The sequence below is a fragment of the Crinia signifera genome, chromosome 9 (genome assembly GCF_055691185.1).
Source record: "Crinia signifera chromosome 9, ASM5569118v1, whole genome shotgun sequence".
NCBI classification, from domain to species: Eukaryota; Metazoa; Chordata; class Amphibia; order Anura; family Myobatrachidae; genus Crinia; species Crinia signifera.
In genome coordinates this window covers 120,666,329-120,694,199 of record NC_139225.1, presented here as the reverse complement: position 1 = coordinate 120,694,199, position 27,871 = coordinate 120,666,329, and the positions used below count along the sequence as shown (strand labels likewise).

The window sequence follows — 27,871 nt, the reverse complement described above, 5'->3', positions numbered from 1 at the left end:
TAAATATTAGACAGTATACAGATATATATTTGCTAACTATTGCTAACATTTAGCGCTGAATTTTTATCTGTCACCAAGGGTGCCGGGCTATGATAGTGCCACTATTGCAAACGGCCGCCACACAATTGTCCCGGAGACATGTGTATGCAATCTAGACACTGGGAGTGCAATAAGGTCTCTTATACCTCTTTTTCACTAGCAAAAATAACATGGGATTTTGCGAGGGGATGCTCATCGACCCGGGTTATTTGCTAGTGGAAATGCGTCCCAAGGAAAAATCCTAGATTGAGTGTCCCAGCAATCTAACCTGGCTAATTAGCTTGGAGATGCTCTCGTCTCCCCGGCACTACCTCCTGATGACATCACGCGCCCGGCATTATGCTGGGTCGGGGTGCTAGGGGGAAAGGGTTTGCAAGCCAGGTTGCACTTGGGCAGTGGTGTAACTATCATCCCACAGCCTCCGCGGTGGCGGGGAGGCGCTGAGGGTATGTGGGCGCCAGGGGGGCTGCGGGACTATTATTACTCACTAGCTCCCTTCTGCCGCCGGCGCTTTTATGTGCACCGGGTCCCAGCTCTCCCGGCTAATACTGCTGCAGCCGCAGCCCTGCCAATACAAAAAGTGACACTTGGAAAATGGCTGCCCCCATACCGCAGACAGTTTTTCGTCTGCGGTATGGGGGCAGCCATTTTCCAAGTGTCACTTTTCATTAGCAGCAGTAAACGGGACGGGAGAGCCGGGACCCGGCGCAGACGGATGTGGCCTGAGGTAACACAAACACATACACACAAACACACACACCCCGTCTGCACCCCGGCTCCCCTCCGCTTGTGTTTTTTTACCGGGGGGGCCTGCATTTTCGGCAGGGGGGCGCAGAATTACTAGTTACGCCACTGCACTTGGGTACATAATCCTGTCTGCAACCCAGCTTATATAGTGGAAAAGGGGTCTTAGTGACCCTAGGGCACGCAGTCTACGTCTCTGCTAGCTAGGGAGGAAAGGGTCTCCGACTGCACACGGTCCTTCTCGTTTTTTGTTGTGCCCCTAGATTACAGTATAAATGCTCTTACAGTATATACAAAGACACAGACATCTGCAAACATCAATGATTTCATCTGTTGGTATACTTTGGAACTGTGGAAAAAAACACATTTGAACAAAGGGAGTACATACAAACTACAGCCGGGCATTGTTGTGAATAAAATGTAAGCCAGAGCCCCAGTTCTTTGAGGCAGCAATGCTAACCACTGTGCCTCCATGCCTATTTTCTTAAAAGTTGTATTATCTTTTGGATTATCTTTTCAGCATGTCCTTATTTTGATTTTCACAGGAAATTATCAAGTACTGCTTTATGTGTTTGGCACAACAGGCTATGTGAATGCTGCAACTTTGTTTTAGGATTTTAATTAAAATAAATCTAATCAATTTCACACATCAACCTCTGTATACAGATGCTACTGGCTGTGTAATTAGAGATCATAAACTGTTGAGAAACCAAAGACCAGGCATGATAAATGTGATGGCAGTTCTCCAAATATCAAGCTACTATTGTTTAGATGATACTGATTCTAATTAATGGGAGCACTTATGTTACATTTGCCATGAATCGTAATGAAGCTCTGTTTATCTGTGGGATTCCTCGCTGGTCCATTCGTCAAAAGAGGGCTTACACATAGCGCTGGTATTAAGGTAAATTAGAAGCCTGGTTTATTTTATGAATAATTTAACTTTTGTCTGTTCGCAGAAATGAATTAGTGTTTGCGATGCATGCGCTTACCTCAGTGACAATAACCCTTAAAGCAGTGTTTTCATTTCAGTACTTATACTGAGGAGATGTCACCTAGCTGGAACTATTCTTGTCGTATTGCCTAAAATGAAAACACAAATGAGGAACTGTATAACTTTCATATTTAAATGTTGACTAGTATTTATTTGCCTTTAGCTGTTAGAATAAATCTTTTATTCGATTGCTTTCTGCATCGCTGCTCAGTGAGCAAGTCTAGTTACCAGTGCTAAAAAGACATATGCTCCCCCTCTTTGGAAGGGATGACATGACCACTAGTAGAGTTTTTTTTTTTTTATTACCTAAAAATATAATTTCGTAGTGTTCATTCTAGCACCCGCCATCTTTGAAAACCCATGCAGTTCCCTGCCTGGGGTGTCGCTGTCTGCTGTGGTGTTTCTAGTACATGTCTGGTTTGCGAATCAGTGCTGTTATACAGACCACACTGTGCTAGAAGCACTACAGCAGACAGTGACACCCAAGTCAGGGAAGAGGAACTGCATGTGTTTCCAAATATGGCGGGTGCTAGAATGAACACTAATTTCATACACATAGTTAGTGTCTGGTGCGCAATTAGTTTAGTAATACTATTCAGGTGCAGGGGAGGAGGGGTAATACTGAGTAAGTAACAATCCATGGTTTCTCCCAGCTCAATGAATGGTATTAGTAACCAGTCTAGAACACTACATGATAATACAATTCAGAGATTTTGGTTATTTGCGCCGATTTATGTGTAAGCCCCCAAGCCGTCGTCAATTCTTCTCTGCATATTGGGGGTCCCTAGCGCTATATCTAGGTGCAGTGTGCGGCACCCCCCAAAAATACAGCACAAGCTAGAAAGCCCAGAGCAGTGCACCATTGAAAATACTATAGTGTTAATAGGTATTAGTGATGGGAAGCCAAAGATATATACAGTATAGATAGAGAGAGAAAAAAAATTAAATTAAATTAAATGTAATTAAAATATTAAAGAAATAGTGTTAGTGAAAAAAAAGTGCTAAGTGTTCACAGAATGTAAAGGTGTGCCGCACTAGAGCTACCGAGTCAAACCAGTTCAGGGGCACCGCACCCCACACCACCATTACCCTAAATTGACTCTACAATTAACCAGCAAGGAGCCACATGATAATGGCTCCTTACTTAAATATATCTTAACTTAGAGCTACCTACCTTGGAGCAACCCCATAATAATCCTTGTGGCATAGCAGGACCCACATCTCCTCCTAATATTGGCTCCCTTCTGCCTCTCACAACATACAGCTAGTGGCAGGTGCTTAATTAGTTTAATAATTTCTTCAACCATAAGTAACACTTAATCAAACTACTACTTTAGCTTTATAATAACATCTTCATTTAGTATATTTAATATAATTAAACTCTTTATAATATGGGGGTGTTTCAATAAGTAAGTTAACAAGACCTCTGATGTGTAATGTTCTCTATTTCATTCTAACTTCCCGCCAGGCCAAAGCAGGTAGCCCATTGCTTCCCCTGATGGCCATTATACTGTCATACAGGTCATACTATCCCCACATCAGCTGTAAGATGGCAGGGATGGCAGAAATATGGTCAAACACTGATGTATGTAGTGTGATTAGATATCTATGTCTAAAGGGCACATTAGCAGCTTAAACAGGTTTGGATTTGGTGCATGGCCTGTGGTGGATGTGCTGGCCAGATCGCTGTTCATCTGTACTTCTGCCCTGCAGCTGTCAAACCCAAACCTGTTTTTTTTGTTGATGTATATATTATCTACCAAGTAAAACTTTAATTTCAGTTGTATGGCACTACAATTATGTGTCTCACTTACCATATCTACATGCTTGTTAGATATCTATATATTCATTCTGTTTTGAGAGAAGGGCTGAGCATTAAAATATGATTGAGGTATCAAAATAAAAGTATTACTATGTATGTATATATATATATATATATATATATATATATATTTATATACTCACAATGGATGAAGATGCGGCGACTTGTTGCTCAAATTAGTGTTAGCAGTGCCCAACTGCACTAATAAAATTACATAAACATTGAACGTTGGTGACAGAGAATTTGAGGGTAAACAAAAAAGAAAGGAGAAATTGTGTGTGTGCCTACACACTGGGATATTATATGGCAACACTTAGGATAAAAGCAATGAGGAGTGAATATATAACAAATATATAGAATTTTTATTACTACAATAATAAAATATATAAACAAGAAGAGATATAAAAACAAGAAAAAAGCTTATCTTTTAGTGAGGCAGGAAGGCTTGAAATACACAACGCCTTTCGTCGTTCTGACTTTATCAAGGGATCTTATATATATATAAATATATTACATATACAGATGGAGCCGGCCTCGCTCTTGCAGGGGATGGCGGAAGATTCGCCATCCCCCGCCAGCCGCCATCTGATCTGCGAAAGGGGACCCGCGCGCACGAATTGCGTGCGCGTCCCCTTCCGATGGTGCTTCCCCCGAGTCCCCGCCAGCTTGCCGGCGGTCACACGGGGTCCCCACCACCTCCCCGCTCTCCCACCTAACCCTGTTAACCATGTCTGTCTCCCTGAAGCGGAGACAGACAGGGTTCCCGTCGCCCCGCCGCCCGGAAACTGAGATGCGCGTGCGTGTGAGACGCACGCGCGTCTCAGTCAGATGGAGCGGATCGCCAGCAGAGACAATCTGTATATTACACATGACGCCACACACCATAATGCCCATTACACATGATGCAACACACTGTAATGCCCATTACATATTATAACACACACTGTAATGCCCATTACACATGACACAACACACCGTAATTCCCATTACACATTATACCACACAACGGAATGCCCATTACACATGACGCTACACACCGTAATGCCCATTACATATAATACCACACACTGTAATGCCCATTACACGATGCAACACACCATAATTCCCATTACACATTATACCACACAATGGAATGCCCTTTACACATGATGCAACACACCGTAATGCCCATTACACATGACACGACACGACACACTGTAATACCATTTACACATGATGCCACACACCTTAATGTCCATTATATATTATGGCACACACTGTGATGCCCATTACATAATATGCCACGTAAGTGCCACTTACCCACATGCTCATTGCTAGGAGTTTATTTCACAATGCCACGGACTTAATGCTTGATGTCAAAGGCTTCATGCCCGATGCCAAGAGGGTTCCATTCTTGTTACCATGGAGGATTACATGCTTGTTGCTAAGAGGGTTTCATGCTTGTTACTATGAGGCATTACATGCTTGTTGCCAAGGGGATCTATTCTCACGGTGACAGCCGCCACAATGGAAGAGCCGTGGCCGCCTGTCCACCCGGCAGACTGTAGCTGCTGGCACCCGTTGATAGGGATAGGGTGGGGAGATGACAGGCTGGGCTGGGGGTCAGGGTGCATAATATGCCTTGAGTAGCGTGGCTGGGATCCCCTGATTATTTTTCTTCTCCCCTCCCTGCAGCAGAGATGGAGGAGATTCTGCAGCCATTCACTGCAGCACACAGGAGACTGGCACCCGGCGATAGCGAAAGGTGGAGAGATGACAGGCTGGCTGTCACCTCTCTGCTATTCTCTCAGTGGGTGGGTGGGCAGCAGGTGGCTGCGACAGAGCTAAAATAAATAAATGACAGCGGGGAGCACAATGCACCCTGACCCCCAGCCCAGCCTGTCATCTCCCCACCTTTCCCTATCGCCAGGTGACAGCAGCTACACAGTTTCCTGTGTGCTGCAGTGAATGGCCACGGAATTTCCAAGTTCAGTGCTCGAAGTGCCGGTATGTCATACCGTTGCATACCGGCCCACTTCGAGCACTTTATTTGTATATATATATATATATATATATATATATATATATATATACCCCAAAGGAACAGGCGGCACTCAATATATATATATATATATATATATATATATATATATATATATATACCCCAAAGGAACAGGCGGCACTCAAAACAGCTTTAAGGAATGAAATCCAATTTATCTCATATGCAAAAAAAGTACAAGCATTTGTCGACGTTTCTAGGCCGGGGCGGCCTTGTCATCAGGACTTGTGCTACTTGAAAAGTGCATAAAGTGCTGTGTTAAAATTGGAGCTGTATGCTCTCTTACCTTTATCCTGCAGCGTGTCCCTATCCACTGGCATCTGCACCCGCCCGCAGCGCTTTCGGGACTCCGGCTCCGCCCTGTGACGTCACCTGGGCCGTTACCTGGATACCTGAGACACTGCTGGCTGACGTGTTCTGCCCTGTGGGAGGCTGTGAAAATATGACAAGTGTTACAAAAGGCTGGATGTAAACTCATAACTGTGACTAAATGGATTAAAAACGTGCAAATGCGCTGCTAGGAGTGCTGGATGGTGGATCTATATAAATGTTAGTATATACGTATTTAATAGTATATACAGATTTAAAAGCACACATAAGGACCGTGTATTGATCAGCAATCAGAGCCCGCCTAATTTATCTCAAATGCTTGTACTTTTTTTGCATTTGAGATAAATTGGATTTCATTCCTTAAAGCTGTTTTGAGTGCCGCCTGCTCCTTTGGGATCCTTGGATATAGGATTATGAACCAGACACTGATTGCTATACATGATGGTGAGGAAGGCACCACAGCGCTATCCCTGCAGACGAGAGTGCCGGAGAATACCTTGTTCGAAGTCCTCGTGACGAAACGCGTAGGGGCGTGGCTCAGTGTCGATCAGACCAGCGAGAGTCCGGAGGAGTGTAACCTCTCCCTGCATCAGACGCCGGGGCGTCTGAGTGTCTATGCTTTTACAGTGCGGCATTTGGAGCCGCCAACTTTGGTAACGTCATTTATTTTTATCTATGTGTTCGAATAAATACAAACTTTTAAAGATATCTGCACTATGAAGCGCCCGTTTTGTCTATTCCTATAGATCTTCTTTACCTGCTGGATTCAGGTGCCCTGAAGGGCTTAAACGGAGCAGCCGGGTCTCTGTCACCTGAGTGCAATCACCCCACCGTGGAACAAGCGGCTTGGTGCCTTTTTGGGACTTGTAGTTCCATAGAAGTAACTTTTTATTTGTTCCTCATCAAGACTTTGCGCACAATCTATTTCCATTTTATATATATATATATATATATATATATATATATATATATATATATATATATATATATATAACAATATAGGATCCGGCACTCCCTTCAATATAAATTTGATGCTGTGGTGCCTTCCAAAACCCTTTGCAGGGATAACATACCAGTGAAGAGGGCGGCACTCAATCAGACTTGATTCCAATGTGAATTAAAACAGCCTTTGTTTCCTACGGCGTTTCGGGGGTGTGTTGCCCCGAAACGCCGTAGGAAATAAAGGCTGTTTTAATTCACATTGGAATGAAGTCTGATTGAGTGCCGCCCTCATCACTGGTATATATATATATATATATATGTACTATATATATATATATATATATATAGTACATACCAGTTAAAGAGATTGGGACACCAGTTTGGGCATTGTGGAGTTGATGCTGACGGGTTTCGACTAGTTTATTTTAAACTTTTTTTTAAGCCCAGAGTAAGACACTGTTATTTTGTAGGGAACATTTCAGGACAGTATATCTAAAAACATAACAGATGTTAAAAAGCCATAAAGAATTTTGTCTGCATTAGTATGTGTCCTGAATTATAAAATCTAATACATGCCATTATGTCATAAAATCTTAATGCACAGCCAGAAATTAAATAATTTTATCATATTTTCTAAATGCTTTCTATAATTTACAGAAAATGTATAGTTTTGATATCATAAGTATGAGGTCTTTTTAAATAATAGTTTAATGATGTTTTGGCACAATAACTTCCCACCTACAAAGTTAGTCCGGGTACTTATGTATTATCTGGACTCCCATGTTAAATGCACCCCATTTTTTCATACCCCTAATATCCAACTACGCATGGAGTTGATTTTATATAGTGTGGCGAGCGCAGCGAGCCACCGTGCCCGAAGCGTGGCGAGGGGATGCGGTCTCATAAGAAAAACGGGAGCCCAGATATTACATAAGTACCTTAGTCCCTTCTTACTCCGCGTGATGTATGTAGCTTATGGGAGAGCACTTGCACTCAACACCTCACTGTGCCCCATTCACTTGCCTTGTGGGCATGCATAGTCTATTTTTTATTTTTTTGCACAGAGAGGGCATGGCCGCACCTCCCCGATTTGGCCACACTGTAGCAGGGTCCAGCAATGCTGTCGGTAGCCCTTCCCAATGTAGTCAATGCCAGCAAGATCTTCTAAACTTTGATCTTGTTAAATACCATCCCTATAGAAAAGTATGGGGACGGCTGCTGTGGTAGCTGGTGGATGTTGGCGATACAATATCTCCTGCTTTCAATAAAAGTACATTCCAGTGACATTTAATTCTGTCCTGAAACATGTGCAAACAGCAGTACAGATGGAGCCGGGCTCCCTCTTGCTGGCGAATCGCCAGACTGTCTCCGCTGGTGATCTGCCAGCAGCGAGGCGCTCCATCTGGCTCCATCTGACTGAGACGCGCGTGCGTCTCACATGCACGCGCGTCTCAGTTTCCGGGTGGTCCGTCTTCGCTTCAGGGAGACGGACAGGGTTAGAGGAGGCGGAGGGGGGGGGAGTGGGGAGGCGGTGGGGACCCCGGGTGACCACCGGCAAGCCGGCGGGGACCCGGGGAAAGCGCCGTCGGAAGGAGACGCACGCGCATCTCGTGCACGCGCGTCCCCTTTCGCAGAGCAGATGGCGGCTGGAGGAAGATGGCGGCTGGCTATTCAGCCGCCATCCCCTGCAAAGACAAGGCCATCTCCATCTGTATATTCCACTTTACCCGGATACAAACTAGACGGTATGCCATCTGAATGTACACAGCATTACAGACAGCTTGCTTTCAACTCAGCATTGGGTTCTGTAGGATTAACGCCTAGGCTTTGAGTAACATAATAAACAAACATTTGCAATGCACCATAGTTATATAGTAACTGGCCTAATGAGTTGCTTCAAACAAAATTATCTACCAGCCATTAGTAATTGGAAAACAAATTTAAATTCTGTTTTCTCTTGGTGAGACATTTGGAACTTAATGCACTAGGGACACAACAACAAATTAAATGTTTACTTAATTATCTGTCTGTAATTCCTCGAGATATAACAAGTGTGCGTTTTCCTCCTAATCAGTATATGCAAAGCAGTGTATGGAGTTCCCCATAACTTTATGCATCTACCGCGGATTTGCCCACGATATTAGAGATATTAGAGATGGAGGAATCAATCATACTGAAAATGTGGCCAAATTTCAACAATTCATGGCTAATTTGTCCCAAAATTTGAAGAATAATTTAAACCCTCCGGAGAATGAGACAAAAAAAAAAAAAACAGCACAAAAAGACACCAATGGCAATGTGACTTAACATGAGCTCAGGCTCTAGAATGAATCATAAAATAATTTAGGGCACTATTATGGAGCATAAAATGAACAAATGCTGCAGAGGAGTCTCTCTAGAAGCATTGGGATAGGGGCCCCTTCAGAATGTTGTTATGGGGCCCACAAAGATCTGGCTACACGGGATGATTCTGGATCACACGCACAAATTCAACCCCTGCCCCAATGGTTGGGGTGTGCAAACCCCAACTGAGAAAGGCCACAGTGAGTTACTTATGCGCCGGGCCATTCGCAGTGGGGAGGGTTGGACTGGGGCGGTGGCGGTGCTGGGCTATCGGAACGCCCAGAATTTTATGGGCGTTCCCATGAAAATGCTGGTCATTTCCATGGATACACAGGTGGCCCGCCCTGTCTTCATCCCGGCGCCCACAAATAAAAGTCAGTTTAGACTGACTTTTATTTGCAAAGGCAGGAGAAAACATTCAATGGTTGGCAACACAGGAATGTGTCCACGCAGCTTACAGAGCCAACCAGAATATGGCCCACAGTTTGCTTGAGTAGTGGTATTGCAGGGTAATAGAAGCAGTTCTGTAATAACCAGGAAAAAGATTGTCAGTTCTTTTCTTTTCAGGTAAGTATTATCGAAAGGCTTTATTATACTGCAACTGGATAGGCCTCATTCCGAGTTGGTAATAATGCTTAGACCACAATAAGCAATCACATACTGTACGTCTCAAAATAATAATACAAGCAAATTACTAAAATACATTTCAGTAACACCAATATCATTACAAAAATAAACAAAGTTCACGCTTATTTTCTAAATGTGTTTGCACTATAAATATACTACTCCTTTAATGCAATAGCTTAAATTCTTGTTGTCTAGTCCTTGTTGTTATAGCTCTGTACTAATCTCCAGTATTGAGATGCAAGAGCTGTTGTTGCTGCTGACTGTTCTGCTTTTTTCCTAAAAGGGTCACTTTTGGGTGGCAAAGGACTAATGGTTTAAGTTTGCAGAACAAAGATAGTTAGATCCTCCTTTCTTGTATATTTGTAATCCAGGGGAATTTTAGGTTACAACCATAGAGGTTAATGGTCATCAAGCAATGTATCCTTCCTTACTTGTATAATAATGAAATACTTTTCATACTGTTAAACTCTATTTGAAGCAGTTCATGTTAACTTAGGTTTAAACTATAGATACTATGTAGCTTTATATAAGAATCCACAATTGGAGTTTTGTGCACATGAAACTTGTACAAGTAATATTTATGACAGGGTCACTGCTGGCTCTCAAGATATAGTAGTCTGATTGTACACAGGGCTAAGGATTCTTTACTGAAGTAGTATGAGTGCATTAACAGGTTCACAAAAATCAGTCTCTCTCTCTCTAAGGTGTTTAAATCTGTCTCCTTTTATATTTGCTGAGGCTCATATAACTATTGTAATGCCCTCTTCTTTGACAATTGTAGAGAACAATGCTCTGATAATCTGACTTTTATGCCAGTATTTGCAGTCTCTAACTGAGATCTGTAGGGAGTTCAGGGATTCCCTGCCAGTCCTTCCAGCAGTCCATTACCTCTGGGCTGCATCTCCATTGCCGCCCTCTGCCAGTCTCCTTACAGTTAGGCTGCATCGCTGTTGCCGGGTCTCCCTGGAAGGCTGCCACATCACCTACAGTTAGGCCTCACCTCCTGTCAGCTCTGTCTGGCAGTCTCTCCACAGATCGCCCTTCAAACCTTGTATGTCTGTAGGTGTCTGCTTCCTCACCCACCTCTCCTTCACAATCTCTACAGGGAGGCTGTCTCTCACCATCTGGCCCGAGGTAACACACTGGGTTTTTTCATAACAGTCCAGTGTAGCTCAGTCTCCTCAAAATGGCTACCGTCAACCCTCTCCTCTGAGCTTAACTGTCAATCCAGGGCTTTTATTTATAGACTGCAGTCACATGACCCACTGCCTGCACATGCTGCTGTAACTGTTAGCTGCCCCTCACAGTTCAGTATTAAAGTCTCATAACATTTTACAAACATTAGGGTGTCATTTATTTTCAGGGTATCACAGTTCTCTTAAAGCAAAGGGCAAGACAACCGCCTCATACACCGTAACAAGTTGGCACAGCAATGCACAATGCCTAAGTTTCCTGGCTCAGAGGAAACTGAGTAACTCTGCCACATCCATGGTAAAGCTCTGCCTCCAAACCACCCATCAGCGTTTTTCTCTTCGTGGACATCCTGGCCAGGCAGCTCTCAACGCCAGCAATTTTGTTGTATTGACTCTCAGCCTGCTGCAATCATAAGCAAATGTTCTGGCTTTGCAGATATGAGTCACATTCATGCAGTGATAGACTAGCTAGATGTGTTGATAGTTCAGATGATATTGAATCTTGTGAATCACTATCATACACTTTATGAACTCATGATATTCAGAATATAGGGGTAGATGTATGAAGCAGTGATAAGGGAGGAGAAGTGATAAATTATTTGAAAAAATATCACATTCAGACAGCCTTTAATTGGCTGAGAGAACTCTCTCTATGCCAATCACAGGGCTGCCCAGTCTTTTGAAAAAAATTTTTTTTCAAATTCTGCCACCTGGTGCTGACTACTGCCTCCTGCCGCTCACTGCCAGCCCTTTTGCTGCCCGTCAACCACCGATTGCATTCCGAGCGATTGCATGTGATTAAAAACCACATGTGATTGCACATGCAATTTAATAAATATTATGTGCAGCACATAATATTAATCGTCGCAACATTCGACCGTGGGGACCGCATATCGCCTTTGATGACACGATTTGTCGCAATCGCATGGATCGCATGCCATATCACACAAGTGTATGGGCACCATAATCTATACACAAAGCCTTCCCATAGCTTATTTAACTGCAAGCTCAAGTATAGGCTGATTTGTGAGGGGCAATACAAAAACCAGGAGGTCTATTTACAAAGCCATGGAGCATATAAAGTGGACGGAGGCAAAGTGCTAGCCAATCAGCTCCTAACTGCCACATTACAGGCTGTGTTTGAAAAATGACAGGAGCTGGTTGGCTCCGTCTACTGTATATCCAACCAAGGCTTTAGTAAATAGACTCCTATGGGTTTGCCTGTAAAGTACAGTACTTGCCATTTTCAATCTGAAATTTAATTTTAAGTATAACTTTTAAGTGCTTTTAATTAACTTTTTTGTTGTTTTAAAATGTACATTTACTGGATAAATTAGATATTTTATAACAGGGCTTTTTTACGTAGCTTGCAATTTACTGTTTTTTTTTTCCGCTCGGTTTTAGTTATTACTTCATTTTAATTTGCTTTGTTGGAATTATATATATACGTCTTTTTAGCATAGACTTGATTGAAATTCTTAAATGCACATTACCGACAGATACGTTTTGTCTTCTTTATATATCTGGGTATCTGGTTAAGATCAACATAGAATATTCAATGATGTCTAATTAAGGTAACAGTATAACTTGCCAAAAATAACTTCCTTAACAACGGAATAGTGACCTTGACGGCAAACTCCTTGTTTATACTGTAGTGCCATTTAATTATATAGCGTAACATCTGGAAAGAATCATCAAAATAATTATGGAAGGAGGATGCAGAAGATAGTAAGTAAGATTATATGTAGTTGTAGGGTCAAGAGCAACTTCTGCTGACTAAATATTCTCTCATTGTCCTAGGGCGAAGGTAACAATGCCTAAAAAAAATGGGTTCCTAGTACCTTTGGGGCTCCTAGACTTCAGCCTAGTCAGCCTAATAGTTAAAATGGCCCTGATCCTCATTAGGGCCCATTGAGTACTAAAGGTCTAAAATTACTCTACCCTGTTTACACTGTGCTATTACTATTTTTGTTATACAAACATCACCTGCAGCCCTGCCATTACATACTGTACACTATGACATGAGAATTTTAGTCACTGGCTACAACAATGGTTCCCAAACTGTGCTGCGGCACCCTGGGGTGCCTCGCGACACTTGCAGGGTAACCTTAGATTGGTGGTCCAGGATCAGTTCAAATTATTAATGGTCAATGTAACAGACAAAATCAGTGCTGGTGGCTGCCAATAATAAATTGTGTGGACATCCAGATGCAAACCTTACCCCTAACCATATCATTGAACATAAGGCTGACATATAAACATAATTTACTTAATTTCATATTTTCTTCTAAATATTTAAATTAGAAGCTTCTGACTGTGAAAAATCTTCTGAGACTGTAGGGCGCCGTGATTTAAAAAAAATTGGGTACCACTGGGCTACAACAAAATGGATCCCCTATAATACTTTATGCTGCATAAAGCATTCTAATGAGCTAATTAGCTACAGGCTTATTAATTCATACCTATCTTCCAAATGGGACACAAGGGAGAGCAGTGTTTGAATAATTAAATTAAATACGACTTTTTTCAAACACACAAACACACACACACGTATACACACAAAAATTGCTGATTCTTTTTGAAGTGAACATATGCCCCATATTCAGATCTGATCACAGGACACATTTGTTCTCAAAATGGGCAAAACCATGTGCACTGCAGGTGAGGCAGATGTAACATGTGCAGAGAGAGTTAGATTGTGTGAGATATTTTGTTTCTGTGCAGGATAAATACTGGCTGCATTATTTTTACACTGCAATTTAGATTTCAGTTTCAACACACCCCACCCAAATGTAACTCTCTCTGCACATGTTACATCTGCCCCCACCTGCAGTGCACATGGTTTTGCCCATTTTGAGAAGAAATTTGTACTGCGATCAGATCTGAATAAGGGCCATAGAATATATTTACAGGCAGTGACAATACATATGCAGCAGAATGAGGGGTGTCGCTTTAACCTTGTGCATATAGTTATGCTAATGAGCTATTGTTTCAGTTATCACCCAATAAGTCAACCAAAACAAAATAAAGAAATAAACTAGCAATGCAGAAAAATCGTGTCACAATGATCATTTACATGTTTCGCATATTTCAAGAACGTGCTTCGAGTACAGTTACATATACTGTAAATCACATGTCTGTTCTACAAAAGAATTAGCAGTGTTTGATGCCTGCTAATTACTGTGATGTGATCTGTGTCTTCTGCAGAATTATGGGGTTATAGATTGAACTGTATCCGGGGGCACTCATTTGAAGAAAAAACTGTTAACTTGAGCATCTGGTACAGGAAAGTCCCAGATGTTTAAAATAAATTAATTCTAATGCCTTTAATTAAATTTTGCTTTGATCAGCTCACATCAGTAAAATGTTGAGAAACCTACCCTTAAATAATAAAATTTATTCCAACCAAATATTATTATTTGGCTTTAAAACAGAAAATTTAAAAAAATAAATCATCAGTTAAAAAAAAAAAAAAAAACATGTTGTAATTAAATTCTATTAAAGATTATGTATGAGTATATGAAAGTTTTGGGACTTTGTTAGTTCCATGACATCTGGATAGTTGCATGTTAAATTCATCTAATGTATGGCAAAATGGCTTTTTTAAATGCAGTGAAAGTTTAGAGATTGTCGCTGATATTAACAATGAGATCTCATCTCATCATGTACTGTATATGGCAGAAATTAACTATTGATCATTTGACCGCTAGCAAATATATTTGTAGGAAGCAACCACTAACTGAAAGCTTTAAATTATTTTCATAAAAAATCCTAATTCGCTCATATTTATGAAAATTGTTCATGTTTTTGAATTAATCTTGTGTTTAAACATTTCGCTATGTCTTCCAGCTGTTGTGTTCTGTGCACAGTACTGAAGACATAAGAGCTGGTTTGGAAACTGATGCATTTGGGAGTTTCTCACGGAATTTAGTCTAATGTGCCTGTGCGACAGAAGGTAATGGGTGACTGCACATTACACCGGATCAGAGTTACACAGGTGATAGTGTTCTGTAAATGGGCGATTCTGGTTGGTAATTGAGTGGTGAATGTGTCATATGACTTCGGCGACAGGTAACTTAACTTACGTACGTTATCATATAGTTCAGACTAAGGGCCTTATTCTGATCGGTGCGGATATTCCCGAATTCTTTCGGTGCGGGCCGCACGCATCGCTGTGCGGCAGCGTGCGGCCATCGTCCGTAGAAACGCCCACGTGTCCTCCGCATTCGGACGGACTCACTCTGTAAGAACAGGGCGTGTGTACGGACGACATATAAACCATGCGTGTGCGGGGGAAACACTCAGATTCTACACGGTCTGTCCGCGTATGCACGGCCTTCCCGCGTCAGAACGGACGCGAACCGGCCACTACGCACAGATGCGGTGTACATCCGCATACAACAAGACTACTGTTATCAGAGTTCCCACATAGATCACATGACACACTTATGCAATTAGCAAACCACTTTGAGAACAGATTGTTGCTCCTGGTCATCTGTTATTTAGCTAATTGATCCTTAAACACTTACAAGCACTATACATTAACCCTAACATTCCCTATGGGGATAAAAATGTCATCTACCCTTTTGCTGTGTACATATGTAAACATGCACATGTTTGTGTGTTAAATGCTTTTTATACTTTGAATGTTAAAGACTAAAATACCACACAGACAACTTCTTAAACAAGTGCAAAATTTTATTTGAACAAAAACAAAAAATGGACCGCCATCACTCGTCCAACAGCAGGACACAGAGGTCCTCCACATGAGCCGTCATCCGCCTCAGGTCCTCTCGTAGGCTCATGAGAGCCCCTCTGACTCCCTGGGGTGGCTCCTGATAATCTGTGTGCATGAGAAAGGGGGTACAACATTATTTATGCTACTCACGTACACCTTGTACAGTCAATCCTAAGTACCTACACCACAGGTCTTCAACCTGTGGCCCTCCAGATGTTGTGGAACTACATGTCCCAGCATGCCCTGAGGTTTTTTTGCATGCTCTTATAGGAAAAAATGTGGCAATGCATGTTGGAACATGTAGTTTCACAACATCTGGAGGGCCAAAGGTTGAAGATCCATGACCTACACACCATGCAAAATCATACATACAAAAAAAACCTTATCCACTCTTGTATGTTATGTCATGAAATATATGATCATGATGCTGCCACCACACCCACACACTTGTGTGACATATACATTTCACAATCTCTATATCAGAAACACAACCACACTTGAGGATCACTCACACTTGTCCTGGCCAAAGACTCCTCACTCAACTCAAAACATACACCCGCTACAACATGCCACATTGACCCATACATATATACCTGCATGTTACTGCTTAATAGCTAAACTGCATGATAGCTAGATAGATAGCTAGATAGAATAGATAGAATAGATAGAATAGATACCACAGGAAAATGCTCGGCTACTTCCTCTGCCCATTACTTCATGATTCCTTGTCACATTTGACACATAGGTGAAAGGGCAGAACTAATCCGCTTCCATCCAACTATCAATTTCTAAGCTCAATCCATCATACATAATACCTTACAAAAATACATGACAACAACACAGGCACACTGGCTAGAGGGGGGCCCATGCAAACTGTCCACATGGGACTCCAGTATAAATCAGGCCTGCCCATATTCCATAGAAGTGTTTTTGTTGCTTCTATACAAAGAGCATCCATAAATTAACACTCATCACCTACATAAGCATCCAGATTGCACGTTAGCAGCATGGGCCTATAACACCAAAGTGTGTCTGTTGTTTTCCATTTTTTGGGACTACTCTTTACTATATTATAGGAAAATTGAATCAGCTGTGCGACATAACAACCTGTACCTAACTCACTAATGAAGCATTATGTCTACTTACCCCTGGCAGGCAGCTCGACCAGGTCATCCTCCTCCACATTGGGAGGTGGTGGAACATCCTCCAGGGGTAGGGGCACCTCCTCCTCCTCCACTTCCACCTCCTGCCCGACCTCCTGTGCCTCCTCTGTGTCCTCCTCTGTGACATAGCTCAGGTCCTGTGACGCGTCGTCAATGGCCCCCGCTTGTCTGGCCTCCTCAATGGCCATCTCCTCATTGGCCACCTCCTCTGTGGCCTCCGCACTGGCCACCTCCTCTGTGGCCTCCGCACTGGCCACCTCCTGGGCCTCCTGACGGGCCTGTCTTGCTCTCTCCCGTGCTGTGGGTTAAACATACAAAATGGGTGAGTGTCATTTCACATTGAAATAACTCTAACAAGTACATCTCATAACCACAATATATATGTGTTATATATCACACAGATAGTATATGGCTTTTCTATGTCATAAACTCCCAATTGACATCATGTAATATTAATATTTAATAATGTTAAAATGGAAACACTCAATGGGCTAGATGCACTAGCCTTCAAAAGTGATACAATGTAGAGTGATAAACACGCAGCCAATCAGATCCTTCCTGTCATGTCACAGACTGTAGTTGTAAAAGGCCAGGTAGGAGCTGATTGGCTGCCTGTTTGTTACTCTCCATTTTAAAAATTGTGAACCAGACCGAATCCTGCCCTCTGTCAATTATATGTATTTGCCCAAAATACTTACAGCGTTGCAGACGCCGCCTCAGAGCCTGCAGACGCTCCGGCTCCCGCCTCCGCAGGTCGGACCATCGCCTCTCCAGTTGGGCGATGGTCCTCCGCACATGTGTGCGGGCGAATATGCGGCGCCGGGCCGCAACATATGCCCGGCGCTTGTCCCTATTAGTTATGAAGGGGCCTGCCTGCCCCAGTCTCCTCTCCATCACTCCTACCAGCGCCAGTAGCTCCGCAGTGGAGAAGGGTTCTGCACGCTGGTAGGAAGCCATTTTAGGAGTGGCACTAATCAAACTATCATGTGCTGTCATTGGTTGGTTAGAGTGATATTTGGTATTAACTTTATTGTTCATTTTTACACTAACAGCGTGTATGCGCCCGAACATACAGCTAACCCATTGCATCGCACCCCCATCCTAAACACACAATCTAAACTAAGATGTAAACACATTATATATAATCTATAACATTCCCCAAACATGGGTATAAGCACCAGGTGAAATAGTCTGCATCACTAGACACTAACACCTAACTCAACAAGGTAGTAAACAGGTATTTTATAATGAAAGCTATGCAACAGAAACATATCAAATAGTGGCAGACCTTTTCCAAAAATTTGCCCATGCTGCCATTTGTACACTTACCTTCTACTGGCCCCTAATACAGAGGTGGAATGAAAAGTAGCTAGCATACAGCCTGAATTTGGAGTGCTTTCACATGTGATTTGGATGCTAGCACTGATTACTTGTGGCTAAGTGGTGGACTGGATTGACATATGGAATGGGTAGTGCCAGTTGTACTACATAGCAAACAAGTGCAGAGTACAGAAGTACATTCAAATATACATGTCATGTCTGACCTCAGTTGTATTTGGTCATTGGTGTTGGAATCTGCATTTAGCAAATAAATCAGACTTACTGAGTTTGCCAGGTTTTTTGGGAATATTTTTCCACACCAAGGGGCGGCCCGTATGCGCCGCACGGTTGACGCTGGCGTACGGGACGCGGCCGTACGGAACGCAGCTTGCAGCTGATTAACGCCAATTACAGAAATAGTATTTAAAGTGGTCCTAGAAAGGCAAACACTTGTTGCAAACATGGCAGGGTCAGACTCAGAGGAAGAGCAGGTGGTGCAGAATCTGTTGGCCCGCATGGAGGCCAACACCACCTATGTACCCCTCAACCCAGAGGACCGAGCTGGCCCATCAACAGCAGGCCAATCAGCAGCTGGGCCATCCTCAGCAGAATCATTGGGAACACAGCAGGTGGCTTCCCAACAGAGTAGCCAGCCCAGCACTTCAGGTACAGCAACCGGTGGGCGTGGCCGTGGCAGTGGCAGTGCCCGTGCCAGTGCCCGTGGCCGCAGTGGGGCAACACGGGAACCCACAACAAGAAACATGGCATATGAACCGCGGGAGCTTGACATCCTGGTGACCCGGGCACGTGATTTAATTGAGTGTCCAGCGGTGAAGTTGACACACACAAGGAGATGGAAGATCTGGGAGGAGATAACGGCGGAGATTAATGCAGTGGCTCCACAAGTTCGACAGGCAGAGCATGTTAAGAAGAGGCAAGTACATGTGTGTTACATTAGAGTAGTACAAGTCCAGTAATGTTTACATTCAATATTAGATCTAGTTGGGCAATGGGTGTTCACGTTGCTTGGACGCACAGACATGTAGGCCATGACATTGAATTGATAGTTATTGGAGGGTGACTGTTTTTGTATTTTCTTAGGATTGGTTTGAAAAAAGAATATAATGTAAGTTTGGTGTCAGTAGCCACATGTTGTATTATGTTTCAGATTGCAATGGGTGCTACAGCAAACATGAGGAGTTACATGTATTAATATGTACACTTTGATTGCAGGTGGCACGACTTCAAAGGCAACCTCAAGAAGAAATTGACCGACCGGTGGCAACACAGCCAGACCTCTGGGGCTGGCCCCATGCCATCCAAGCTGAAGCTCACCCCCCTGGAAGAGATGGCCCAGTGCTGTATAGCAGTGGAGGAGGTCCGGGGGGTGAGCACTATAGACAGCGAGTCCCCAGCGGAAGTGATGGCTTCTACTCTAGAAGGTAATTATTTGCAAGGCCATAAGTAGATGTTTAACATTTTGCATGGAATGTGTGGTAATTTCAATTTTCTTGTTCAACAGCATCGCCACCGCTTGGTCAAGATTCTCTTGAGGAGGTTGTGGAGTCTGTGCCACCTGGCCCCAGTAGCAGGCCCGTGCAGCAGCCGCCGGGATTGTCTGCGGCTGAATTGTCCATGTGGGGCCGTGTGCTGGATAGTATTGTGCAGCAGGGAGAGTCGGCATTCGAGCGGGTGCGTAGGGCCGAGGAGGTGCTGCAGGGTTTGACCACCAGCCAGCAGAGTATTGCTGAGAGCCTGCAGGCTATGACTGCCAGCCAGCAAGCTATGGCTGGCAGCCAACAAGCTATTGCTGGTAGCCTGCAGGTGCTGGCTGATCAAGCCCTGCGGCAAAACGACCTCCTCCTCCGCCATAATGAACTTATGGTGGAGCTAGTTAACAGCAATAGGGCCCTAATGTCACCCGCTTCGGGTGCATTACCATCCTCATCACTCCCTGCTGCCAGAGGGGGAAGAAGATCCACCCCCTCACCAGCATGCGCTCCACATGAGCCACCATCAGCCTCTGGCCGTGGACGAGGCACAAGAGCTGCTGCACGTGGCAAGGAGCCTGCCAGGGCCAAACGTGCTCGCAAATGAACTTGTGTCCCCATTAATCTCCACCGTTATGTCTTCCCAAATCTTCCATTGAGCTGTGTGTGTCAGCATCCTGTGTCCAAATCCGTGCCCAGGGTCACCACTTTTGCCCGCGGTTCAAATGTCATGTTTGGTTCCTCTGTTGCCCTGTTTCAGTGTGCTGTACTTGAAGTGTTGGTGCTGTACTTTTGTTGTGAAGCCACCTGATGTGTTCCCAATGATTCTGCTGTGGCTATTTATTCTTTATTATTTTATTTGGTCCTGGTATGGTACCATTTGTTTTGTTATGTATTTTCATTTTTTGCCTAAGTTTGTTTAATAAATGTTATTTTGGCCCCACAAATGTCTGTATTAATTTAGACATGCAGAAGTGGCATGTGTATTAGTATTAATATTATTAAGTTGTGTGCATTATTTGCAATGTTAAAGTGTGTGACAAGTGCAGCATGTAATGTTCCCTTTAAGCTGCAATGCTTCCAATTGTAGCAGTGAGAAGCGTGTAATTAACAAGTAATGGGTAAAGTATGTGATTGTATTGGGTTCAGGTGACATTGGTTGAGGTGCGTCCGTCCTGATTAGGCGTTCCGATTGCCTAGCGCATGACCGAGTGGTGTCCGCAAAGCAAGAGTAACCTTTTGGACACCGCACATTTCTTCCCTTTTTGTTCGCGTGCATTCGGCGTGCTGTCCGAATGCACGCCTACCAATATATGTGTACTCCCCCGTGTCCGCCCATGTTTCCGCCCAGTTTAGCCCACTTTGAAACTACGCCCCTGTGTCATTCCGCATGACGCCCATAACACACCCCTATTGGCCGAATGTATGCGGTGCACAGTTCTGTACGGGATTAGTGAGAACAAGTACGGAGACCATGCGTGGCACATGCGCGTCGCGTTCTCCACGCATGCGCAGACGGCTAAAAAACGCCATCCGAAAGAATGCGGAAAAGTCTGCACCGATCAGAATAAGGGCCTAAGATAGGACATTCTTTTCTGCCATATCTTTTGCACAAAGCAAAGGGCTGGTGCAGGTACAGTAATGATGGTATTTACATCTGTAACCGCCATCATTACCACCAGTGAGTGGCAGTGATGAGCATTGACCATCCATGATTAAAAATCGTTTGTGGTCTATAGCCAATGTTGAATACTTTTGCCATTGATGGAGGAATACCAGATGGATGTTAATGCATTAAATGCAACAAGATGGCAAAGCATATCATTTGGCATTAAGTAGAATATTCTTTGCTGAACTCCGGATATGATGAGTAAGTTATCGGAAATTGAGCAGAAGGGAAATCAAACCGTAGGGTTACGTTTTTTTTTTAATGTCCAATGGGGATGCATTGTTGACGCTTTGGTAGGTGGAGTTTGGCATTAATTTTCTGCGTGCTGAGGCAGTCATCTGCCTCTTTTTTATCTGTTCCCTTCCCCTTTTTCCTTTATGTCGATCCTTATGTTTGCGGAATGAAGGAACAGCACTTTCTGTGTAAGGGCAATTGGTCGTGCAAGTGTCTGCTTTGTTGAGATCTACTGTAGCTTAGTTGGTCTCTGGCCATTGGTCATCTCCCCATCTTTCTACTTTCCATAATATCTGTTTTGGTTAATTGTTTTTTTTGGGGTTTCTAATAAAGGATTAAACAGTTTTGAAATTCCAAATCCGTGTATGTGTCTTTATTTTAGATAAGTTTGAGATAAGTTATAGATAATGTTAAAGTTATTGTATAACGGCAAGGGTCACCATAGCTAGTTTAAAGGCCCGTTTACACTACTGCGAGGTATCGCATACGTACCTCACATGTGATTCCCCTCCAACTTCCCGTCGGGGAGTAACAGGGCTCTCGGGCGGCAGGATCACATATCTGATGCACACAGGACCGTGTATCTGATCAGATCCGGAGATAAAACATATACGATATGGCACTTTTGGCACGATTTACCTGATAGGGACGTGAGGTGTGTGAGCTAATTACAAGAGCATGGGAATGGGAAGCATTGCTCACGTCCCGACTTCTTGGCGTGACCTCACTGCAGCCAGGGTTTGTGAATGACTCAGTGCTAATCTTGCTATTCTCTTCTCTTCTTGGAAACAGGTATATCTTTTTATCACTTGGCATTTCAAAACCAATTGCTTTCAGCATAGTGATGTCACTAAGCATTCAGGTAATTACACAGGTTCAACTGTTCAGTGTCTGCTATCAGGTCTTAATATATCAGTCTGAGCAGCTAAAGCCCGTACGTGGCCAACATTATGTAAGAGACTTACTGGTAAAATACTTCAAGGCTAATGCAGAACTGACTCAGGTCGGCTGTAATTGCAGCGGCATTATGTGATTGGAACTACAGTAACTGCATAGTTTTAGCCATATGCAGAGCATACTGTATATATATATACTCAGAGGCGTAACTCTGGGAGGCAATGGAGTCATCTGCCGCCGGGCTCCTGCTCCCAAGGGGGCACCTCTCCTCTCCTGTCAGTTTGAATCAGTTCATTGAAAGCCATCAATATCACTTCTGTGGCTGACTCCCCCACATAACATCATTTTTGCAAGTGTCACAACCTGTATTCCTGAATTAGAACCCATGACCTGTCTTACTGGAGACAGACACCTTACTGATTGAGCTATATGGGGGGCACCAATATTTATCTTGCCTCCGGGCAACTGGGGCGAACTTACGCCACTGCATATACTATATGTAAGCATACTGCCTCTAGCTTGGCTGCCTACATGAGAATGTCCCTTTACAGCATAGTTATTGCTTTTCAATTGCAAGTTCATGTGCGTCTGAAATTTGCAGGACTCGGCCTCTCCTTTACTTACGCATGCACAGTACAGAAACACACAATAGGCACTCGGCAAATGTACAGGATCAAACTTACAATTTACTGTGGATTAGACACTTGACTCAAGGCAAGTTGGTATATGGGTCATAGGCAGTTTCGTAACTACGAATTGGGCGCCCCCCCACCGTTAATGGGGGGCGCCCCCCGCCGCACCCCCCTCCCGCAGCCTTACCTGTCTTGCTGGTCCCATTCCGGCTCCCTTGCTGGCTTCATTCTTCTGCTAGTGAGACGGACCAACACAAAATGTCCGCCCCCATACAGCAGACAGTTTCAGAGAACTGTCTGCTATATGGGGCGGATATTTTATTGTGGTCCATCTCACTAGCAGAAGAATGAAGCCAGCAAGGGAGCCAGGATGGGACCAGTGAAGTCAGGTAAGGCTGCGGGCGGCGGATTGGCGGGCGGCAGATGGGCGGACGGGAGGGGGCTAACTATAGCACCACAGCCCCCCGGCGCCCACACATGCACAGCGCCCCCCCGCGGCCGCGGGGGCTGCGGTGCTATAGTTACGCCTCTGGTCATAGGGAAGTGCATTGGTTAAAATGATTGTGGCAAACTGGTGCAAGTGCTCAGACCCCTATGGATAAATTGTTTTTCAATTTAAATACAATTTAACTATGGGGGTCTGAGATCTTTCAGCATTCTGCCACTATCATTTGACCGAGAGCAGAGCAACCACTATGATGATTGGGTACTATCCTATAGTCAGTACATGATTCTTAAGAGCTTCTCTAGTTACAAATTTAAGAAAATCAAGTGCTGCAAATTGAAAAAATTGAAACAGGTTGAATTGCAATTGTTCAGATTGAATTACGTATTGATACATAGGACATATACCACTGAAGGTTCAGTATTTTATACAGCATTAGGGCGGTGCTCCTAAGGTCTAGAATAGTACTCCTAGTTGCTTCAGATACAGAGGTGTCCCTACCGCTCAGACAGAACATATGACAATGAAGTAGAAAACTCTCTGGAGTACTTGAATGTTGGATCTTATGTATATATGATGGGTTTCCCTAATAGCCTATGCTTTGCAAAACACTGAGTGCCTAATCTAAATAAAACCTAAACTCTTGTGGATTGAATTGAAAATGTAATCAGTTTTAGCACAGATGTCAAAGTATTCTGATAGGTAGAGGCAGAGGTTGACAGGAAGAAGCTAATAAGGAAAGGGATAGGGCGACAGGGGAAGGCAGTGGGTGATGGAGGTAAACAGTGGTTGATAGGGAGAATCAAAAAGTGACAGGGGGTGGCAGAGAGTAATAGGGAAAAGCAGAGGTTATATGAGGTCTCTGTAAGAGGAAGAGAGAGAGAGAGAGAGCACAGCAGGGTCAAAGCGAGTGGGCAAGTGATGGAGGAGACCTAGACCATCATGGCTGACTATAGCTAATCTGGGGATAGGAAGGTTACTTCCTCTAGTTTTTGCAAGAGGAACCCCATCAAGAGCAGTGTCACAAAGATATACTGTAAGAAAAGAGGGGAGCCCCCCCCCTCCTTTAGACAGACTGCTTTCCCCTACTTTGCCATAGCGCTCAGTCAGCAGCAGCTTACTGTAAGTCAGTCTCATTATTATTACTGCTGTCAATCCTGCTGAAGGCTGCATTGGGAATAACAGTTTGTGCAGTACAGTATCAGTTCTATAGTGAGATACTACAATGTAAACTGAAGCGGTAAGATACCGTACAGTTGAATAGCTTAGGGGACAACATTAGTTTACAGTACATATTCCTTTGGGTGTTTGGGTTGTGTTGGCTCGGGGGGTACAGTGCTCTTGACATGAACCTTAGGAATGTTAGGAACCCACTTGCTAATGTCAACTGGCCATGGTAGGTGTGCTCTTATTGTTGGCCAAACATTATGCTAAGAGCCTCTATAATATTCCATGTTAAATTACACAGATTATTATAACTGTTCAGTTTTCTTAGTGCTTAGAGTGTGCACATGCATTGTCGCTTTTTTTTTCTTTGTGGCATTATAAATCCAAGCATGTTAGCACCTCTTAATCCCCCCTCATATGTTATACTTATTACAATGCATATACAGTATTTTTTTAATTTTGCTTGCTATATGCTGTATACAATTGGTTTCCGGATTCCATTTATGTCTGTCTGGACCACTACGGTACAGTACATCTGCCTTCTGTACAGCAGCGCGACCAGTATAGATGTAACGCACATCTGCCTTCTGTACAGCAGCGCGACCAGTATAGATGTAACGCACATCTGCCTTCTGTACAGCAGCGCGACCAGTATAGATGTAATGCACATCTGCCTTCTGTACAGCAGCGCGACCAGTATAGATGTAACGCACATCTGCCTTCTGTACAGCAGCGCGACCAGTATAGATGTAACGCACATCTGCCTTCTGTACAGCAGCGCGACCAGTATAGATGTAACGCACATCTGCCTTCTGTACAGCAGCGCGACCAGTATAGATGTAACGCACATCTGCCTTCTGTACAGCAGCGCGACCAGTATAGATGTAACGCACATCTGCCTTCTGTACAGCAGCGCGACCAGTATAGATGTAACGCACATCTGCCTTCTGTACAGCAGCGCGACCAGTATAGATGTAACGCACATCTGCCTTCTGTACAGCAGCGCGACCAGTATAGATGTAACGCACATCTGCCTTCTGTACAGCAGCGCGACCAGTATAGATGTAACGCACATCTGCCTTCTGTACAGCAGCGCGACCAGTATAGAAGTAACGCACATCTGCCTTCTGTACAGCAGCGCGACCAGTATAGATGTAACGCACATCTGCCTACTGTACAGCAGCGCGACCAGTATAGATGTAATGCACATCTGCCTTCTGTACAGCAGCGCGACCAGTATAGATGTAACGCACATCTGCCTTCTGTACAGCAGCGCGACCAGTATAGATGTAACGCACATCTGCCTTCTGTACAGCAGCGCGACCAGTATAGATGTAACGCACATCTGCCTTCTGTACAGCAGCGCGACCAGTATAGATGTAACGCACATCTGCCTTCTGTACAGCAGCACGACCAGTATAGATGTAACGCACATCTGCCTTCTGTACAGCAGCGCGACCAGTATAGATGTAACGCACATCTGCCTTCTGTACAGCAGCGCGACCAGTATAGATGTAACGCACATCTGCCTTCTGTACAGCAGCGCGACCAGTATAGAAGTAACGCACATCTGCCTTCTGTACAGCAGCGCGACCAGTATAGAAGTAACGCACATCTGCCTTCTGTACAGCAGCGCGACCAGTATAGATGTAACGCACATCTGCCTTCTGTACAGCAGCGCGACCAGTATAGATGTAACGCACATCTGCCTTCTGTACAGCAGCGCGACCAGTATAGATGTAACGCACATCTGCCTTCTGTACAGCAGCGCGACCAGTATAGATGTAACGCACATCTGCCTTCTGTACAGCAGCGCGACCAGTATAGATGTAACGCACATCTGCCTTCTGTACAGCAGCGCGACCAGTATAGATGTAACGCACATCTGCCTTCTGTACAGCAGCGCGACCAGTATAGATGTAACGCACATCTGCCTTCTGTACAGCAGCGCGACCAGTATAGAAGTAACGCACATCTGCCTTCTGTACAGCAGCGCGACCAGTATAGATGTAACGCACATCTGCCTTCTGTACAGCAGCGCGACCAGTATAGAAGTAACGCACATCTGCCTTCTGTACAGCTGCGCGACCAGTATAGATGTAACGCACATCTGCCTTCTGTACATCAGCGCGACCAGTATAGATGTAACGCACATCTGCCTTCTGTACAGCAGCGCGACCAGTATAGATGTAACGCACATCTGCCTTCTGTACAGCAGCGCGACCAGTATAGATGTAACGCACATCTGCCTTCTGTACAGCTGCGCGACCAGTATAGATGTAACGCACATCTGCCTACTGTACAGCAGCGCGACCAGTATAGATGTAACGCACATCTGCCTTCTGTACAGCAGCGCGACCAGTATAGATGTAACGCACATCTGCCTTCTGTACAGCAGCGCGACCTGTATAGATGTAACGCACATCTGCCTTCTGTACAGCAGCGCGACCAGTATAGATTTAACGCACATCTGCCTTCTGTACAGCAGCGCGACCAGTATAGATGTAACGCACATCTGCCTTCTGTACAGCAGCGCGACCAGTATAGATGTAACGCACATCTGCCTTCTGTACAGCAGCGCGACCAGTATAGATGTAACGCACATCTGCCTTCTGTACAGCAGCGCGACCAGTATAGATGTAACGCACATCTGCCTTCTGTACAGCAGCGCGACCAGTATAGATGTAACGCACATCTGCCTTCTGTACAGCATATAGTCTGCTTGTTTAACTGTTTTGTTCATAAACATTCCCCAAATAGTAAAGGTTCCGATGCAGATGGATTACAGCTGTGCTCTAGATACATTGTCTGTGCAATCGCATTGTGACTAACCATTTATCTTTGGGGTGGTGGAAAATATCATCTTTACAGAAAATCTTAAATTCAAAGTTCACCACAGGAAAAAGAGATGAGACCATTCATAATATTGATATACTGTATCCACTGCACCGTAGTAATTGGCTATCTATCCGTCCAGCATGTTCTATCCAGAGGCTAGGACAGAATTATAGAGATAGATCATTAGAGAACTATCATACCAGCTG

At 44.0% G+C, this 27,871-nt stretch overlaps 2 protein-coding genes and 1 long non-coding RNA gene across 5 annotated transcripts in view; 2 read left to right on the top strand and 1 right to left on the bottom strand.

Moving 5' to 3' along the window:
* The window catches only part of LOC146035903 (5-hydroxytryptamine receptor 2A-like), a 556,425-nt gene that overhangs the window by 12,348 nt on the left and 516,206 nt on the right, over positions 1 to 27,871 (top strand). The gene's annotated exons all lie outside the window — the stretch shown is intronic.
* LOC146036689 (uncharacterized) lies at positions 1,766 to 27,816 on the bottom strand. The gene is made up of 3 exons (XR_014460928.1): positions 27,660 to 27,816; positions 3,592 to 3,628; positions 1,766 to 1,866 (listed from the first exon to the last, which is right to left on the bottom strand). It is a non-coding gene; the product is annotated as an uncharacterized LOC146036689 (long non-coding RNA).
* LOC146036688 (uncharacterized) lies at positions 19,439 to 21,248 on the top strand. Its single transcript, XM_083160597.1, has 2 exons — positions 19,439 to 19,735; positions 19,816 to 21,248. The coding sequence occupies exons 1-2, from the start codon at positions 19,606 to 19,608 to the stop codon at positions 20,388 to 20,390; spliced, it is 705 nt and encodes a 234-aa protein (XP_083016723.1). The 5' UTR covers positions 19,439 to 19,605; the 3' UTR covers positions 20,391 to 21,248.

Bases quoted from the DNA above. Each gene is read 5' to 3' on its own strand.
- LOC146036688 (XM_083160597.1), top strand. From the start codon at position 19,606: ATGCCATCCAAGCTGAAGCTCACCCCCCTGGAAGAGATGGCCCAGTGC. The intron at 19,736-19,815 runs GTAATTATTTGC...CTTGTTCAACAG, and splicing joins GATGGCTTCTACTCTAGAAG to CATCGCCACCGCTTGGTCAA.